The sequence below is a fragment of the Corvus cornix genome, unplaced genomic scaffold (assembly GCF_000738735.6).
Source record: "Corvus cornix cornix isolate S_Up_H32 unplaced genomic scaffold, ASM73873v5 scaffold16, whole genome shotgun sequence".
Taxonomy (NCBI): Eukaryota; Metazoa; Chordata; class Aves; order Passeriformes; family Corvidae; genus Corvus; species Corvus cornix.
In genome coordinates, this window is record NW_024108684.1 from 26677 (window position 1) to 45955 (window position 19279).

At 59.0% G+C, this 19279-nt stretch overlaps 2 protein-coding genes and 1 non-coding gene across 3 annotated transcripts; 2 read left to right on the plus strand and 1 right to left on the minus strand.

Moving 5' to 3' along the window:
- Positions 1–350: 350 nt before the first annotated feature.
- On the minus strand, positions 351–19161 carry LOC120412141. Its single transcript, XM_039572480.1, has 21 exons — positions 18555–19161; positions 18094–18189; positions 17717–17947; positions 17410–17432; positions 17068–17183; positions 16696–16725; positions 15986–16525; positions 14710–14897; positions 14392–14659; positions 10074–10422; positions 9811–9953; positions 7892–8159; positions 6439–6964; positions 5188–5386; positions 4033–5069; positions 3547–3642; positions 2899–3129; positions 2623–2645; positions 2290–2417; positions 1161–1839; positions 351–532 (listed from the first exon to the last, which is right to left on the minus strand). The coding sequence occupies exons 1-20, from the start codon at positions 18975–18977 to the stop codon at positions 1310–1312; spliced, it is 5445 nt and encodes a 1814-aa protein (XP_039428414.1). The 5' UTR covers positions 18978–19161; the 3' UTR covers positions 351–532; positions 1161–1309.
- On the plus strand, positions 5760–5832 carry TRNAV-CAC. The gene has a single exon. It is a non-coding gene; the product is annotated as a tRNA-Val (tRNA).
- Positions 6385–10399, plus strand: LOC120412146 (E3 ubiquitin-protein ligase TRIM11-like). Its single transcript, XM_039572492.1, is given in 8 exon segments — positions 6385–6931; positions 7547–7639; positions 7907–8137; positions 8431–8453; positions 8737–8852; positions 9373–9402; positions 9710–9808; positions 9811–10399. Coding segments are annotated over 8 exon segments (1488 nt in total). The 5' UTR covers positions 6385–6529; the 3' UTR covers positions 10305–10399.
- Positions 19162–19279: the final 118 nt, after the last annotated feature.

Genomic DNA, 19279 nt, shown 5'->3' on the forward strand with positions numbered 1-19279 from the left:
CATGAGAAACCTCACCAGGCTGTGGGGATTTCTGGAATATTTGTTAGTGAGGAATACGCCACACAGCAGCTCCAATTTGGCCCAAAGTGCCATTTTTTACCAGTTTGGGGTGTTTTTGGGGCCTTCTCCTGGCTGTTGGATGTTACTCCGGAAGAGAAGGGCGAGCTGGGACCTGGACACGCAGCTCCAGGTCGTTCCTAATTAATGAACGAGGAATAAGGAGCTGGGATTGGACCCACACTTGGTTTTGGTGATGTTGGGGGGGGCCCTGACCCCGATTTTGGGGTAATTTACCCCAAACTCATCCTGGAAATAGCTCTTCCCAGGATCCAATGACTTGGAGCCTTGGATACAACTTCTTTATTCTTTATTATTGACATTTCATAAAACTAAATCTCCATTTAATTCTCATTTTAGCCAAAAATATCCCGAACGAGCTCTGTAACGCCAACAGGAAATTCCCAAATCCACCAAAATCCAGGGAAACGTGAGGGGGAGGACAGGGGGAGCTCCCGAGTGGGACAGGATCCGGCTGGAAATAAAAAGGGGGAAAAATAAATATCCCCAACTCGGGGAGCTCCAGAGCTGCGGGGGGGAAGCGGCTCCTCCCGGCCCCGTAAAGTGCCAGAGGGGAGAGGAAAATACGGGATTTTCCCCCAAAAATGGCAGGGAAAGGGAGGGGAGGAGCAGGAGAACAGCAGGGGAAGAACAGGAACATTGGGGCTGGCAGGGCTCAGGTGAATCCCAAAAAATCCAGGCACTGAGAAATGCGGATTTTGGGAAAGGAGGGAGCTTGAAATCTCAGAGGATTTGGCCCCAAACGCAGAAAAACTCCCGGGGGTCCGGGAAGGGCCCAAAATTCAACTGGAACATGGCTGGGAGAGGGAGGAAGCAGCTCCCAGCACCAGGAACTGAACTGGGAACCAGATCCAAGGGGAATCCACCCCAATTCCAAACCAAAATCACCTGCAAAGGGGCGGGTTCTGCCCCATTCAACCCAAAACTGGCTCCAAAGGGGCCGATCCTGCCCCATTCAACCCAAAACTGGCTCCAAAGGGGCCGATCCTGCCCCATCCCAACCCAACCTCAGTTCCAAGGTGGATCCTGCCCCATCCCCACCCCAACCCCACTCCCAAGGGGCCTCCCCATCCCGAGCTGACCCAGCTCCGCTGGCGGCAGCGCCGGATCCTGGCGCAGGTGGAGCAGCAGCAGTGGGAGGGGGAGGAGGAGGAACCTCATGAGCGAAGCAGGTGCGAGAAGCTGAGTGCAGCCCCCCTTCGCCTGCACCCCGTGGGGGCAGCCGGGCCCGTCAGGTGCAGATCTTGATGCGGGTGCCCTTGGCCAGGATGCGGAAGAAGGGGAAGACGCGCTCGCGGCAGCAGATGTGGAAGGTGTGGATGTGGCTCATGCTCTCGGCGTTGTAGAAGCACAGCTGGCCCCGCTCGTAGTCCAGGTAGACCCCGAAGCGCCGCGGCTGCTCCCCGGGCGCCAGCGCCGTCTGCTCTGTGGCCGTCAGTGCCTGGTACTTCTTGCCGCTGGTGCCCACGGCCCAGATCTCCCGCTTGGGCGCCGGGGAGGAGCCGCCGGACGCGCCCTTGTGCCGGTGCCGGGTGGTCTCGCGGGCAGCCCCCACGGCCCAGCCGCGCCGGCCGCCCACCTCCACCTCCCAGTAGTGGCGGCCGGCGCTGAAGCCGGGCGCTCCCAGCACGCACAGGTCGCCGTCCGAGCGCCGGGCGCTGCCCGCGGGCTCCTGGCGCCGCTCGGACAATCGGACGCTGCGCCGGTCCAGGGACAGGCTGAGCCGCGGGTGGGCCGTGGAGGGGTCCAGGGTCACATCGGCTGCGGGGGTTGGGAGGGGGCTTAGGGGAGGGGTTCTGAGGGGTTGGGTCTGGAGAAGGGGGGTTTGAAGGGTTTGGGGGGGGGGGGAGTTGTGGCACGTGGGGGGTTGGAGCAACGATTTCCAGCCCTTTAACACCAAATTTCCACTCCTTCAACCCCCAATTTTCCACCTTTTAATCCCAATTCTCACCTCTTCAACTTCCAATTCCCATCCCTTTAACCCCAAATTTCCACTCCTTCACCTTTCAAATTTTCACCCCTTTAGCCTCCAATTTCCAACCCCTTCAGCCCCCAGTTTCCAGCCTTTTAACCCCACCACCCCTCTAACCCCAGAATTTTCACTCCTTTAAATGACTAATTTTTACCCCTTCAACCCTCAATTCCAACTCCTTTAACCCCCCAGTTTTCACTTCTTTAATCCCAAATTTTCTCCCTTTCCCCCACCCCCACCTTGGGGCACTTTGCTGAAGACCTTTTCCATCTTTCTCATCACCACATCCTGCAGGAAACAATTCCGGAACTTCTTCCCCACATCCACCGGCACCATCTCGGGTTCCTGGAATTTGATGTTCTCACACCTGGAATGGGAGAAAAAAAAGGGGGAAATTGCAATTCAGCTGCTCCAAGGTGTCTTCCCAGCCTTCCTCCTCCCCCAGATATCCCAAATCACCCCCAAAATCCCATCTGTCCCTGCCAGGAATTCCCACTAGCCTGACCCATCCTGGAGAAGCTCCTGGGGTGGGTTTTCCCGAAAACCCTGAGGAGGCTCTGGGAATGACTGACCTGATGAAGGTGCCTTTGATGTCCTGGGAGGAGCCGCCGGGTGCAAAACGGGGATAAAAAAAATAGGAAAAAGTTAATGAGGACTTGGACTGGTCCCATGGGATTCCAGTGGGGAAGAGCCTTTGAAGACCTCGAGAAGCTGGAGCCCACGGGGAGGGAATAAAAAACCCCAATCCCAGGGATCCCTTTTCCCCCGAAGAACGGGGTGGACGAAGCTCCAGTGACCTGGAGCTGCTGGAGCCCATCCCATCCCCCCAATCCCAGTTTTCCCCCCACCTTGAGCAGCTGCAGCCCGTCCTGCCTGCCGGCGGCCTCGGCGTCGGCGATGAGGCGGCGCAGGGCCGAGCTCCGCTCCTCCAGCGCTCCCAGGTTCCGGCGCTGCCGCGCCAGCAGCGCCTCATGGCGCTCCTGCAGCTGCCGCAGCAGCAGCACCTGCTCCCCCGCCAGGAACCGGTGCAGCACCTCAAAATCCGCCTCCAGCTCCTGCATCTCCACCTGCATCTGCTCCTGCCGGGAAGAACCGCGGGATCTGCGCGGGGAACGCCGCGAGCACGGCCGCGGAACGCCGCAGGGACCAGGGAAGGGGGTGGGTTAAAGAAAGTGAGGAAAAAGAGGAGGTTTTTAAGGAGTTTTGGTTAGGAATAGGGTGGCTACCAGGGAATTCTGTCCTGGATAAAGCAGGTTTTTAAAGTATCAAAGGGAAAGGGAGCATGGGGATGGAATTCCAGTAAATTAGCATTTAGTTGGAGCTTTATTCCATCAAATCGGAGTTGACGGAGTTTTTTTATCCTCCACCTCCCCCCTCAGCCATCCCTCAGGCCGAGAAAACAGGATTTTAGCATCCTGGGACTGATTGTTTTTGGTGGAGTAAAAGTTGGGAAGTGAGAAAATGGGGAAAAGGCCTCGGGATCAGCCGGTTCTCACCCTCAGCACTGAGATTTTCTCCTCCTCGCTGGATTTCTGCTTCAGCACCGCATCCAGCTGCTTCCGGAGCGGCTCCAGGTGGCTCTGGAGCTTGTTCTGAGGGAAGGAGAAAGAGCTCAGGCACCCCAGATCCGGGGAATCCTGGTCTCACAAATCCGCCTAGTCTTCTTTCCCTCCCCAATGCCACATCCAGGCTGGGAACAGACCCCCAGACACCTCATCCATCCCCAACCCACCCCCTTTTCCTGCCTCCTGGAGTGTTTTCGCTGGTTTTCCTCCCAAAAAAGGTGGAATTGGCCCTTCCCCTCCCAAACTCGGGTGTCCAGAGTGTCCCATATCCCAAATCCCTCTTTTTCCCCCCTCCCATCACCAAACTGGTCCGGCCAGACCCTTCCAGTGCTGCCCCTGGAACCCTCCGCGTCCCCCGTGGATCCCCCGTGTCCCCAACCCACAAAAACTCCCGAACTCCCCCTGAGCCGCCCCCACCTTGCAGTCCTGCACCACCTCGTCCAGGGGCACCACGCTGTGGTGTTTGTGCCCGCGGGCCTCCCGGCACACCACGCAGATCGCCGCCTCGTCCACCTCGCAGAAAAGCTTCAGCGGCTCTTGGTGCTTCTCGCACAGCTCGGGGGGGCCCCCGGGCGCCGCCGCCGGGCCGGGCCCAGGCCCCGCGGGGCGCTGGGGCCGCGGGTGCAGCTGCCGGATGATCTGGACCATGTTGGCGAGCTGCAGGTTGGGGCGGAAGCTGCGCTGCAGGAACGTCTTGCGGCACTGGGGGCACGTGAAAACCGGGGGGCGCCGGGGGGGCGCGGGGGGCGGCGGCTGCTCCTCCTCGTCCTCCTCCTCTTCCTCCGCTTCCTCCTCCTCCTCCACGTCCTCCTCCATCACGTCCTCATCAAAGTCCTCGTCCCCGAAGTAAAGCCCCCCCTGCGCGCCCCCTGCCCACGCGGTGGCTTCTTCCTCTTCCTCCTCCTCCTCGTCCTCCGCGGGGTCTTCCCAGAGCTCGGCTTCCTCCTCCTCCTCCTCCTCCCACATGTCGTCATCTTCCTCCTCGTCCACACCGGCCTCATCCTCCTCCTCCTCCTGCTCCACATCCAGCTCGTCTTCCTCCAGCTCGTCCTCGTCCTCGTCCTCCTCCAGCTCGGAGCCGCCCTCAGAGCCGCCCGGGGGGGCTCGGGGCCGCCGCGGGCCCAGAGCCGGGAGATGCAGCCGCGGCAGAAGTTGTGGCCGCAGCCGATGGACACCGGGTCGGCGAAGTAGTCGAGGCAAATGGCGCAAATCGCCTCCTCCTGCAGCGTTTCCACCGGGTCCGGCCGGGAGCCGGGGCCGCCCAGCGCCGCGGGGGCCGCCATGGCGGGGGGCGAGACCCTCCTGCTGCCGCTCTTCCTCCTCCGCCTCCTCCTCCGGGGCTCCCGCGCCCCCCCCGCGGCTCCTGCCCGGCCCCGCGGTGCCCCCGGCCCAGCTCAGCCGCCCCCCGCCACCCCGGGGCTCCCGCGGCGCCCCCTCCCCTGCCCCGCTCCGGTCTCCCCCGCCCGGGCACAGATCCCAAAGCCCGGCGAGGCCCCGACGGAGGCTTCAAGCCCGCCGCTGTCCACCCCGGCCCGGGCCCTCCCCGCCGGGCTGGGCCCCTCTAGGCCTCACCGGGCCTCGCCGCTACCCGCGCCGCCCGCGCCGGTGCTCCCCCGAGCCCTCGCGGCCGGTGCCGGAGGAGCCGCTCGGTGCCCGCCGGGTCCCGCCCGGTGCCCGCCGGGTCCCCCCGGCCGCGCTCGCCCGGCAGCGGCTCCGCCACAGACGGGAAGCGCCGCGGCACTTCCGCCTTCCGGTGCGGGCACCGCCCCTTCTGTGCAACGTGACCGGACATGGCTCCAGTCGCCGCGCAACGGGGGCGGTGTCACCCCTCCACGGCCTCTCTGGGGTCTGTCTACCCACGCAACTCGTTGCTCTTGGAGGACTGGAGTGGGGCGGGGCCGGAGGCGGGGCATTGCAGGGCTCCCGCCGCAGCTCAGCGGCAGCTCGGGGCACTCGAACCCCAGGTCCACCGGTTCAAGTCCCACGCTGGGCCCTCGCACGTACTTTTTTTTACCCGAAATGTCTCTTTTCTGCGGTTCTCCCCAGCTCCTCCCTCGGCCGCGGGACCCCGGTGACCCCGCGGGGCGCGGGAGCGGCGCGCGGGCCGCGGCCGTAGCGCGGCGGGGCGAGGAGCGTAGCACGGCGTTTCTGTAGTGTAGTGGTTATCACGTTCGCCTCACACGCGAAAGGTCCCCGGTTCGAAACCGGGCAGAAACACCTCTTTTTCTCTTTTCCCTCCTCTCCCTCCCTTTTCCCCCTCATTCTGACACTTTCAGCACATCTCAGCCCTTCTTCCGTCATTTTTCTTCATATATATGTTTAATCTCAACCCTTCTTCCCTCGATACCTTCCCCAACCAACCTTTCCTCCATCACTTTCCCGGTACATATTTTAATCCCAGTCCTCCCCCCGCATCTCATTTCCCCCTCTATTTCAGTTTTCCCACCCCAATTTCACGTGATTTCTCCGCCGTCGCTGCTCCAGCCCTGCCCTGGCTCCGGCCTTATCAGCTCCCCCACATCTGCTCCTTCAGAGGCACCGAGGAGGAGGAGGAGGAAGAAGAAGAGAAGGGAAGAAGAGAGGAGGAAAGAAGAAGAAGAGGAAAAAGAGGAAGAAGAAAAAAGGAGGGGTGAGACGGAGGAAGAGGAGGAGGTGAGAAGGAAGCAAGGAGGAGGAGGAGGAGGAAGCAAGAAGGAAAAATCAAGGAGGAAGAAGAGGATAGGAGGAGCATGAGGATGTGGTGAGGAGGAAGAGGTGAGGAGGAGAGGAGGAAACAAAGAGGAGGAGGAGGAGAGGAGGAAGCACCCCCTCCTCTCCCTTTACCCGCTCCTCTCCATCCCTCCCAGGCAGCAACTCCCAACCACCCGACATCCAAGGCGGAGGAAGCACATCCTCCTCCTCCTCCTCCTCCTCCATGGCGGAGCCCAGCCTGGCCGAGCAGCTCCGCGCCGAGGCCTCGTGTCCCGTGTGCCTCGAGCTCTTCCAGGACCCTGTGTCCGTCCCGTGCGGCCACAACTTCTGCCGGGGCTGCATCGAGCGCTGCTGGGAGAGCTCCCGGGGCTCGTTCTGCTGCCCGCGCTGCCGGAACGTGGCCCCGGAGCGGGGCCTGCGGCCCAGCCGGGAGCTGGGACACGTCGCTGACATTGCCCGGGGGCTGCTCCCGGGGGTCCCGGGGACCCTCTGCAGGCGGCACCGGGAGCCGCTGCAGCTCTTCTGCCGGGAGGAGCGGGCCCTGCTGTGCCTCGTGTGCAGCCGCTCCCGCGCCCATTGGCTCCACCGCGTCGTGCCCGCCGAGGAAGCCGCCCAGGAGTACAAGGTAACACCCGCACAGCCCGTGGAGAGCGGCTTTCTGGGGGAAAAATGCTCTGGAACTCTCGTGGGGAGCGGGGATCGCCAGGTTTAAATTCCTTGGTGGTGATTTCAGTAGCCAAAGTGTGTGAAAACTCCTCAAAATGCTTTTTTTTGGGGTGTTTTTAATCCGCTCTCAAGGGCATCTTCGCTGTTTCTTTCATTTCAAATAAATAGAAATTACTTTTGTTTAGTTATAAACACTTAGAAATCACTTTCCTCCCCCTTTTTCTGCTCCTTCTCTCTTCCCCTCCAAAAAGACTTTTTGAAAAGCTTATATAAACATAGGAAGTTATAAACCAACACCAGTTCTTGTAGATATAAGCACCCGCTAAATAAATCCACCTGGGGTTAAAGACGGAGATCTTTATCCCAGAACCCAAATTTCCGGAGGCAAGGAGTGGTGTTTTGGGGGGAAATCTCTCTTATCTGGGGCTCCCAGCCCTCCCTGGACGCAGGGTTGGCTCGGGCTCAGCTCCTCGCTGGCAAAGCCTCTCCCATCTCAGACGAGGGACAGAGGAAATTTTAGTGGGAAAATAGAGTTTTTTCAGCCCCTCCGAGCTCACCTTTTATTTCCCTGCAGGAGCAGATCCAAAGCTGCCTCCAGGCTCTGAAGGAGGAGAGAGAAAAATACCTGGAAAGCCAAAAATCCAGCGGCCGGAGGAGTTTGCACCTGGTGGGAGCCCCCGAGAGAAGCTGGGAGGGTTGGGGGGTCGGGGACCTATTTGGATCCCGAGGGGGGGGCCAGTTTTGGATCTCTCCCTCTACCCCAGTAGTGTTTTGAGGCCAAATCTCCTGGACTTGGCTCACGGAGCGTTGGGCTCCATGTTTATCTGCCGGGGTTCACCAGAGGCTGCGCTGGGGAGATAACGCAGAGCTGGGAGGGGAAGGGAGGGATCTCGGCCCTTTTCCCATCCCCTGCCCTCACCGCCGCTCCCGGCAGGACAAAACCAGGAGTGAGGGGCAGCGGATGGTGTGGGAATTCCAGGAATTGCGGCGGTTCCTGGAGGAGCAGGAGCGTCTCCTCCTGGTCCAGCTCGGGGACCTGGACAGGGCCATCGGCCGAGCCCAGGACGAGGCTCTGGCCAAGGTTTCGGAGGAGTTATCCCAGCTGGACACCCTCATCTGGGAGATGGAGGGGAAATTCCAGCAGCCCCCGAGCCACTTCCTGCAGGTGAGAGCCCAGAGTGCTTGGACTGGGGGGGGAAAAGGGGGAAAAAGCAAAATCCAAGACCCAGGAGCCCAAATTATCCCCACGGGAGCTCCCCTGGTGTCACTGCCACAGCCCTGGGAATGTCCCAGGTGGGACAGGGCTTGGACACCTCTGGGAAGCGGATTGGGTGTGGATTAGGATGGTTTTTAAAGTCCCTCCAAGCCAAACCAGGCTAGAATTCTTTGATCCCATGATTTGAAGGAACACAACTTGTTCCTCCTCTCCAACCATCTCCTCTCTCTTCCCACCTTTAGGACATCCGACAGCTCCTGGACAGGTAATGCAGCTCCTTCTCCCTTCTTGCACCTCTGGGGCCATCCAGGTGAATCCCGAGGTCAAGATTTCCCTCCAGCAGCTCAACTTCCCACTGCGCTGCTTCGGGCTCAGGAATTTGGGTCTGGGGGAAGGAAACTGCCCAGGAAGGGCAGGGAAAAGGGGGTTGGATTTGCTCTGCGGATAAACAGCCTCAGCCCATCCCGTAACGGCCCCGGGGATATTTAATGAGAATAAAATGAACCATCAGGTTGGGGGGGTTTGCCCCTTTTTTGGCCTCTTTGCAGCTGCGAGAGGATGAAGTTCCACCCCCCGGCCGAGATTTCCTCTGACCTGGAGAGGAGCCTCGAGGATTTTGTCCAGAGGAACATCCTGGTGAGGGGCACCTTGAGGAGATGCCAAGGTGCTGAGCGGGATTCGGAGGGGGCAGGGGGCCTGGTGTGGAATCCAGAAGGAATGGTGTCCCTGGAAGTGAGATCTGGGAGAAACGGGGTCCTTGTGTGGGATATGTGGGAGAAATGGGGTTATTTTGTGGGATATCTGGGAGCAATGGAGTCTTTGTGTGTGAGATCCACGAGGAATGGGGAGGTCCTTGTGTGGGATATCCAGGAACTGTTCACCCAGGGAAGGACCCTGAGGTTTTCCCTGAGGGTTTTCCTGGGGCAAAAACAGTCGGGAAGTGGAGAGAAGGGAAAAATCAGCCCAGCAAAGGAGTTTCTTCTGCCAGGCCTCACCTGAAAAGTGGATTAGGGGTCACCGGTGGGAGAATCTAATCCCACGTGGGTGCAAATCCAGGGAGAGGATAGAGAGGGGATAAATCCATGTGGACAAATCCTTGGGGATGATTTTTGCTTGGCCAGGGGGTCCATCCCATGGGATGAAGGTATTGTCCGACCCTGAGTCTGTGACATCTCTCTTCTCAGACAGCCTCATGTTCCAGCTGCAGGAGCCGGGTGAGTCGGTGGGAGGAAATGGGGCATTTGGGCTTGTGGGAAAGGTTCCCATGGGAAAACCAGTGCCACTCCCGCTGCGGGAAGAGTGGGGGTCCTGATGTTGATGCTCCTGCTGTGTCCAGGGCCTGAGATACGTCCCAAAGATCCCAGAAAGAGCACTTCTGCTTCCCTTTCCCTGGCCCCCCCCACCCACCCGTGACCCTCCAGAGCCGCAGGAAGTGGGAGAACGGGGCCGGTCCAGGTGCTAGGAGGGACAGGAGCATCTCCATCGTCCCCGACTCCCCTCTAAAGCTCCCTTATCCCGCAGCCAACGTCACCCTGGACCCATCCACGGCTCATCCCAACCTGCAGCTCTCCGAGGACGGAAAAGAAGTGCGGGGGCAGCTGGTGCCGAGGGACGTTCCGGACCACCCGAGCGCTTCGACTTCGAGCCCTGCGTGTTGGCGCGGGGGGGCTTCGCCTCGGGGCGGCATTTTTGGGAGGTGGAGGTGGGGCAGGGCGGGGTCTGGGCGCTGGGCGTGGTCCGGGAGTCCGCGCGCAGGAGGGGCCCCCTGAGCCTCACCCCCAAGGAGGGGGTGTGGGCGCTGGAAGCGTTCCATTCCCTGACCTCCCCCCGCGCCAACCTCCGCCTGCACCCCCCGCCCCGGCGGCTCCGCGTTTCCCTGGACTACGAGGGGCGTCGGGTGGCTTTTTTCAGCGCCGGCGACGACATTCCCATCCTGGAATACACCCGGGCCGCCTTCAACGGGGAGAGGGTCCTGCCCTGGTTCAAGATGGGGATGGGGGCGCGGCTGCTGGAGGTGACGCGGAGCCCCCGCTGCGAGGACCGGGGGGTGGCCGGGCGGTTCATGTCCCCTCTGGACTGGGTGGGGTTCGGGTTCTCGCTGCGGATCTGTCCCTGAGGCGGCTGTCGGCTGTGTCCCGAGTGATGCCGCGGGAATTCGCCGCTCCTGTGTCCGTCGGGAGCTCTGGGATGGCCCAGGGAGCGGCCCGTGGCGGAGTGGCCGCGCCAGGAGGAGCCTTGAGGGTGGAGAGCCCGTTTCAGTGTGTGGGGTTTTACCTTGTTGTGCCCTTGGCGGGATGAATCCTCCCGGGTTTCTCTCTTCCCAAAGTGCTTTTTGTCCAGAGTGTGTCTTGGACCCTTTACCCCTCGGTCTGGGGGCTGCTCCCCACCTCTGTCCACATTCCTGACGCTTCTTTCCAATAAAAGAACATTTTGGCTTGCACCCTCCCCTCCCTGCCCCTCCAGGAATTGTGTTCATTTGGATTTCTGAGCCTCTGGGTGATAAGTTAGGAAAATCCGCACGGGATGGGGACACCTCGCTGAGCTTCCCCTCCCCAGCCTTTCACACAGACCGTGGAGGGACAAAAACCCTCCTGAAATCCAATTTTCCACATTATTGCTCCCAAAAAAAGGCTGTCCCCCCGTGCTGGCCTTTGGGAGGGACGAGGTGGGATCAATTCCAGGGTGGGTGGTGCCAACTGGCTGCTCCTCAGTCCGTAGAGCCGGGAAGGGCAGAGGCAGGACAGGACCTCTGACACCTCTTGCCGCTTTCACCGACATCGATTTCCTCAAAAACGCGCGACTTTCTTCCGAGGAAACCCAAAAGAGGAAGCGGCGGCACCGAAACAGCCCCGTTATTAATTTCGGAACCGAGAAGAGGAACCGGGAGTGACGCTGGGCTCGGAATAACAGGCACGGGATGAGTGGAGACCCCGTGACGGACCCCCTTCCCCATCCCCACGGGTCCCACCGGGGACCACCCCCGGTCCCACCGGGATCCTCCCGGAGGCACTTCCTGGGAACCCACGGCACAAACGCCGTGTCCCGGGAATGCTCTGCATCCTTCGGGGCGAGGATCCCTCTGCCCTGACTCCTCAGGATCCCTCCCTGTCTCTGATCTCCACCCAGGGCGTCCCTTCTCTCCGGGGCGATGCAAAGCAGTTCCCACCCCGGCTGGTTTTCCAGGCTCTGCCGACTTCTTCCCCCACCTGATTCCCTATTCCAAGACGAAGGAGCCGAGCCCGAGGCTCTGCCGGTGTCTCACCGGGATCCACTCCCTTCCCTTCTGCCGAAACTTCCCTGGAAGCGTTTTTGGGGTGTTTGCTCCCAGTTCTGCCGTTCGCACAGCCAGCGACTCCTCCACGGCTCTTCTCGATGGGAAACTTGTACTGGAATTGAGATTTGCCTCTCCAATCCTGCCCGGGCTTTGCGCCCCTGCGCTGGGTGGCAGAGATCCTGCCACTAAAAATTCCATTAAAATAAACACGAATTTACCCACGGAGCTTAATGGAGGAGCAGAGGGTGAAAAATTCCCTGGAGGAGTTTCCCGGTGAGCTCAGAGCCAGGACTTGGCCACAGGGATGGAGGTGACAGGGTGTCCCGGACCCCAATTTGTGTCTCTCTGCCAATGCCCTCAGGGTTCTGGTTGGGCTTTTCCCCCCATTTTTCCTTGGTTTTTCCCCATCCGTGGTCCCTCCAAGCCCTGGGAGTTCCTCGCCCACCTGGGAACCTGGACATCCAGTGTCTCCAGGGTTTTTCGGGGAGGTGGATGGTTTTAGTGCAAAAGGAGCAGGGTGGCAGCTCCCCGGGGCGGCAGCTCCAGGGATAAAATCCTTGAATTCTGATGAGGAAAAAACAGGAGAGGTGGGGGGAGACCTGACGCGCAGGCTCAGCCCAGTCGTGCCACGGATTCACCCGGGACGGGGAAGGAACAGGGAAAGGAAGGACCGTCAAAGGGATAAACCGAGCGCGGTTTAGATCCCTTGGGAACAATTCCAGCGGGGATTCGGCTTCCTGAGCGAGGAGAGGAGGACTCCGAGGAAGGACAGCTGCCCTGGAGTGCGGGAAACTGGAGGACCTGGTAGGTGCCACCTGCTGACCTTCGGGAACATTTAGGGACACACCGAGCTCGGGAACATTCCTTTGGGAGGAAAGACGCTGTTACCGCAGCGGATTTGGGCAGAATTTGGCCAAATTTGGGCAGGGAGCTGCGATATTCCCAAACTTCCCAGTAAATTGATGGAGAAGAATCCAATCATGGATGGAGTTTCTTGGTTGCATCAGGTTTGAATTTTCCCCACACCCCCTCGCACCCCAACCTCCCCCTCCCCATCCCCTCCAGTCCCCGACAGAGATTTCCCCAGGAATTCAAGGAAAATGAGTCAGGATTTGAATCCAGAGGTGTTGTCCCGTGGGAAATGCCTTTCCATGAGTTCCTCGGGGTATTTCCCACCCCACTTTTCCTTTGTCAATTAAAAACCCCGCTTGGATTTGGGGCCGCAGGTTCCGGGGGGAACCTGAGCTCCTCTCGCTCCCACAGCTGGAAGACCTGAAAAATGAGCTGGAGAAGAGGCAGGCAAAAAAACCCGCGGAGATTTCCCACCTGGACACTCCGGCACAGCGGCAGGAAGAGAAGAATCAGCAGCTGGTGAGGGAATTCTCCTGTTTTGAGGGAAAATCAGAGGGAAGATCACTGCGTTAATAATTGGGGTTCTCCTGGTTCCCGCTTGCTCCTGTTCCCCCTGGAGAGCTGAAAGCCCCAAGGGGATGGGGAGAGGGAGGTTTGAGCCTGGAAAGATGGGGAAAAGGGGATTAAATCCCTGTGGGAAGGCTGGTGGTTCCCTATGTTTCCGAATAATTCCCTTTGCTGTGATTTGAGGGATCTCACGCTGAGCTGTCTTTCCTTTCTCTCTTCCCCCAGGATGCGAAAAGTTCCATCAGCAGGTTTGTGGCCTCCCTGAAAAGCTTTTCCATGAGTTTTCCCAAGAGGAAATGGAGGAGGGAACTTGCCGGTGCCGCTTGAGGCAAATCCTTGGCTCCAGGGAGGAGAATTTTTGGTCCTTCATCACTTTTGGGATGCACTAATCCACAGAGATTTGATCTCAAAATCACCTCCATGTTGGCTCTAATTTAAAATCTTGGCTCATCTCTCCAGCCAAGTCCTTCCCAAAAATTCCTTCTTTCCTCATAAAATAAGATTTAGAAACAAAGAAAAAGAGATTAATCCGACAGGGAAATTTGGCCTTTGATATCCTGGACTTCCAAGGGAGGGGGGAAATTAAAACCCAATATTCCAACAACACCATCCTTCATTCCTTGTGGCTCCTGAAGCCTCTGTGGTTGTTCTGAGAAGTGTGAGGGCGTTTTTTATTGGGTTCATTTTTTTTATCCCAGGTGTGGGAAAGTGACTTTCCAGCTGCCCCTGGATACGGCTCCGGGGCCAGAAGAGCGAGTTTGTCACTTCTCGTGGAGGAGCAGTGCCCTGAAGGAAACCCTGAGGAAGCTCCAAGGTACCCAGAAGGAGAACAAAAATAGATTTAAGTCATAATTTGGGAGAGCTGGAAGAGCTGAGCTGCCCTTCTCCCATCCCGGATATAAACTGGGACCAGAAATGTTGCAGGGAGAACCTGGAGATGGAGGAGAGGAAGGGCAAAGGGCTTTTCCTGGTACAAAAAAAAAAAAAAAAAAAAAAAAAAAAAAAAAAAAATTTGAAAATCAGGGTGACCCAAGGAGGTTTTTCATTAGTTTTTTTTATTTCAGCCCAGCCAGCCGGGTCTTGTCCCACGGCTGCTGCAGACTCTGCTCATTTTCCTCCCACATCACCTCTTCCCTTCCTCTTCTTCCCTCCCTTATTATTAGCCTCAAATCCACAGGGATTCCTGCACCACCATTGCTGTGGCTTTTCTTTCGATTTTTTTGGGGCAAAACCCAGCTTTTTCTGCTTCAAGGACAGCACTTCCCATCAAATCATGGGGTGACTCTTGGGGTTGTCTCGTGCAGGGCTGAGAGTTGGACTCAGTGACCCTTGTGTGGCTCTTCCAACTCAGATATCCCAGGAACACCATGGCCTGGGAGGGTTTTCCCCAGTTCTGGGAGATTTCTTGATGCTTCTCCCAGGTGATCCAAGAGAAGGGATCTGAGACCCTCAGATGCCAAACGAAGCCTGGTCCCCACCCCTGGTTCTGTCCCCCCACAGCCAGCGTGACCCTGGACCCTGACACGGCTCATCCCGACCTCGTCCTGTCTGAGGACGGGAAGAGCGTTTGGCGTGGAGCCGGACACTGCGACCTCCCAGACAACCCAGAGCGCTTCGACTACTGGCCCTTCGTGCTGGGCCACCAGGGCTTCGTGGCCGGGCGGCACTGCTGGGATGTGGATGTCGGGGACGGCGGCGACTGGGCCGTGGGGGTGGCCCGGGAATCCGTGCGGAGGAAGGGGCGGCTCAGCCTCGGCCCCCAGGGCGGGATCTGGGGCCTGGAGAAGTGGGGGGGGCAGATCCGGGCCCTGACCGCCCGCAAGGTGACCCTGGTGGCCCTGAGGTGGCTGCCCCGCAGGGTCAGCATCCACCTGGACTGCGGTGGGGGGACTGTGGCGTTTTTTGACGCCGAGGACGGGGGGCTCCTGTTCATCTTTTCCCGCGTGTCCTTCGCCGGGGAGAGGGTCCGGCCCTGGCTCTGGGTGGTGGGGGCCAGGTCCAGGCTCCGGCTGTGTCCTTGAGGGAAAAGTGTCCCCCACTTTTCACAGCCTCGGGGGGCAACTGGAGCAGCCCCTGGGGCAAGTTTGTGTTTCCTTCTCTGCCGGGAGAAGGGAGAAACCTGGGAAAAACAAGGCAAAGAGAGGGAAGAAGCTGTGGAGAAGGGACCCTGAGGCAGAGAAATGGGAAACAGTGGGAAAATGGGAGAAATTGGGATGGAAAGGCAAAATTTCCCAAGGCTTGCCTGACTGGCTGTAGATGACCCCATCTGAGCTGGTCACCTCCAAACCAAGGGCTGCAAATTACATATTTTAGCCTTTTCCCCAACCTCCAATGGGTGGAATTGCCCTAAAGCAGCTGTTGTCTCCCTGGAAAAGGTCCCCGTGGTGACCAGTTCTGTGGGTTCCATGATTTATATCATTAATAATAAAAAAGGATGTGATTTCCCACTCCGTGTCCTTCCCGACTGCCGGCAGTGGTACTTCCAGGGAGAAGGGACAGGGACAGTCCCTGGGCCACCTGCATGGGGCTTGTGGCTCTTCCAGGGTGCAAACACCAGGAAAAGGGTTTAATTAAAATTCCATCTTGATCTTGGCACCCAGGAGCAGCAAACACCAAACAGAGAAGAAGTTAAAACATGTTTTTTACTTCATCCAAAGTGAGAAGAGAGGAGAGGAGAGGAGAGGAGAGGAGAGGAGAGGAGAGGAGAGGAGAGGAGAGGAGAGGAGAGGAGAGGAGAGGAGAGGAGAGGAGAGGAGAGGAGAGGAGAGGAGAGGAGAGGAGAGGAGAGGAGAGGAGAGGAGAGGAGAGGAGAGGAGAGGAGAGGAGAGGAGAGGAGAGGAGAGGAGAGGAGAGGAGAGGAGAGGAGAGGAGAGGAGAGGAGAGGAGAGGAGAGGAGAGGAGAGGAGAGGGATTGGGATGGTGCAGGATGGGGTGGGAAAGACGTGGCTCCGTTTTCAGCCACCAGATTTGGGGGTGACAACTCGGGACAGCAACCCCGAGGGATACTCAGCGTCGCTGAGGGTGGAAAGAGAGACTTCAGCAGACACAAGTCCCCTGAGGTGCTGGGAATGGGTGATAAACCGTGCAGTTTGGGGAAGCTCAGGGGCACAAGGTGATCCGGGAGCCCTCGCCCCACACCAGGAACCAAGGGTGGACGCTCTGCCCCTTGAAGGAGGCCGCCGGGAAGGCGAAGATCAGACTCCTCTTATCAGCATCAAAAAAAGCCACCTGGCCCCTCTCGTAGTCCAGGGCCACCCGCACCCTCCTGGGCGCGCGGATCGGGAACAGCGGGATGCGCTCCAGGGAGGTGAGAGCCCAGAACTCGCCCTGGCAGAGCCCCATGGACCAGAGCTCCCACTCGGCGCTCCCGGGGGTCTCTCCCCCGCTCCCGGGGGTCTCCCTGGCCACCCCCAGGGCCCAGGACCCCGCGGGTGCCACCTGCACGTCCCAGCAGCGCCTCCCGGCCGTGACGCCCTCGCGGCCCAGCACGGAGGGGTCGGTGCCGGGTCCGGGTCCGTCCGCGGGAGCGTCGGTGCCGGGTCCGTCCCCGGGAGGGTCCTGGGCGCTTTCCCAGCTGACGCTGCTCCCGTCGGGCGCCACGAGGAGCTGGGGGTGAGCCGTGCTGGGGTCCAGCGTCACCGTCACTGCGCCAGAGGGGATTCCATGGATCCCGCCTCCCCTCGTCCCGCGGGGATGATCCTCGCGGTGAGGATTCCCCGGCTCCCCGCGGGGCTTTTCCCACATTTCCCGTCGTTTGTTCGGCATCTCCCACCCAGCTCGTGGCCCACCCCTCATCCCGCATCCCAGGACTTACTTTTCTCTGGCAGCTCAAACATCAGGATGTCTGAAAAAAGGGAGACAGGGATTGATATAAAATGCGAGGATCAGTGGGAACGGGAATGTGGGGAGGCTGTTCTGCCACGCCGAGAATGACGACCGGAATTGTGATAAAACAGGTTTGCAATCAAAAAATAATTGCAATAAAAAAAAAAGCAATAAAAATAATCGCAATAAAATACAGCATATACTCTAAGTAAAGAAATATAATGATTGCACGTATACGTAATAATTATATAATAATCATGTAATAAACATAAACATATATAATAGATACAATAACTGCAATTAATATATATAATAAAATCAATGAAATTCATCGCTTCATCTCCCAGCCTGCTCCCAATACCTTGGAAGCTCCTCAGAGTCTCCTCCAGGAGAGTATTTTCCTCCCTGAAGTGATGAATTTTCTTTTCCAGCTCTGGAAGAGGCGACAGGGGCAGCTGGAGGTTTTCCTTTACAAGGCTGGAGAAGGACGGAAGGAAGAGGTTGAGAATCCACCCCTGAGGGAGTCCAAGGAATTCTCTGTGCACACCCACAGAGGAGCCTTTAGGGACGGGCTCAGAGCCCTTTGCTCAGGGATTTGGCCACAAAACCAAATACTTTGGTCTCTAAATGAGGCCAAACACAGGATCCAACCCCCAATCCCAGCCCGGGGTGGGAGGAGGAGCTCAGGAAGCCCCGTCCTTACCTGCTCAAGGTGCCATTGATGTCCTGGAAGGGAGAGAAGGGAGATGGGACTCGGTGAGTCACGGAATCACACAGAATCATGGAAACACACTGGAAGAGATTTTCTAGGCCCATCGGGTCCAACCAGCGGGAAAACTGCTGAGGCACCAGATTTGGGTCTGGAGCAGGGCACGGCTGCACCGCAGAATGGTTTGGGTTGAAGGGACCCCCAGAGACCACCACGTTCCACCCCCTGCCGTGATCCCACGGGACTGGGTTGCTCCAAACCCCGCTGGACCCTGTGGCTCCATCATGTTATCCCTCGTCACCTGCAGGAAAGTCCTGGCTGGTTGCTGGCACTTCTCCTCCAGCTCCTGGATGCGGGCATCCAGCCGGGAGATCTCCTTCGTCAGGCTCGTCACGTTTTCCTCCTGCACCTTCCCGATGTCCCTCTCCAGGTCCCCCAGCCGAGCCAGGAGGTGACGGGAATGCTCCTCCAGGGAGAGGTGCAGCCCCTGGAACTGGGAGAGAATCCGCTGCCGCTCGACTTCGGTCTTCTCCTGCGGGATGGGACACAAGGAGCTGGGTGGGAAGGGGGAGTCAAAGCCCCTCCCTGGAGAGGAACCCCAGCTCCAGGGACGACCTCGCCCCTCTACATCCATCGGGAGACACCCACTCCCCCACCCTTCTGCTCTAAAGCATTTACCAAATACTCCCAGTTCCTCCTCATTTCAGCCTCCCGGAACTCCTGGATTTTGTCTCTGTCGTCCTTCAGGGTTTGCAGCTGAGCCTGGATTTGTTCCTGAGGGGAGGAAAATTGTCTGAAAATTGGGACAACTTCAAAAACACACTCTGGGCAGGGGGTTGGAGTGCGGAGTTCCATTTCTCCTCCCTGTCCAGGAAAACATTCCCGCTCTTATTGTCCACGTTCCTGCTGATTTAGGGATTGGCAGGTATCCGCTAAGCGCTGGAGCTGGACGGAGGCTGCAATTCCGCAGCAGGGAAGAGGATGAAGACCCGGATCCCTCCAGGCTCGGAGGAGAGCAGAGAGAGCAGAAGCACCGGAGCGTGTCCTGTCCCCTTGAAACGGGCTGGGCACAGGGGAGGCAAATCCGTGGGGACATTTCTGCCCTGGCCCGGCTCCTGGATGGGAAACCCTGCCTTTACCTGGTATTCCCGGACAACCTCCGGCACCGGGAGCACGGTGTGGGAGCGGTGCGCGCGGGACTCGCGGCAGATCGCGCACAGTAGAGCCCCGTCCTCCTTGCAGAAAACCTCCAGGGGCTCCCGATGCTTCTGGCATCCTTCCTCCTCCTCCTCCCCAGTTCCCAGGGCTTCCCCGCGGCTCAGCCGCCGAGCGATCTCCAGCACCCGCGCCAGCTCCCGGCTCGGGCGGAGGCTCCGCTCCGGGGCCGTGTCCCGGCACCGCGGGCACGCGAACCCCGCCGTGGGCCATTCCCAGCAGCGCTCGATGCACGAGCGGCAGAAGTGGTGGCCGCAGTGGATGGACACGGGGTCCCGGAAATATTCCAGGCAAATGGGGCAGGAGGCCTCCCCCGGGAGCGCGTCCCGAGCGCTCGGCGCGTCCATGGGGCCACGGGGGATGCAGGAGCAGCCGCTTTCATTTTCTCCCGGACGGGGGAAGGCGTTGCCTTCCTGCCCCTCGCGGGTGGGGGGACGCGGAGCCCAGGGGGGTGGGGATGGAGAGGTAGGCGACGGCCAAAATCCTCCTGGTTCGGCCCCCCGGCTGGTCCTAAACCTCTGCTCCGGGTGGGATTCCTGGGATCCACAGCCCGGTGAGGGATTTTTAAAAATTTGGATTTCTTAACATTCTGATTTAAAAAAAAAAAAAATCGGATTTTTAAATTTGGATTAAAAAAAAAAAATTAGAT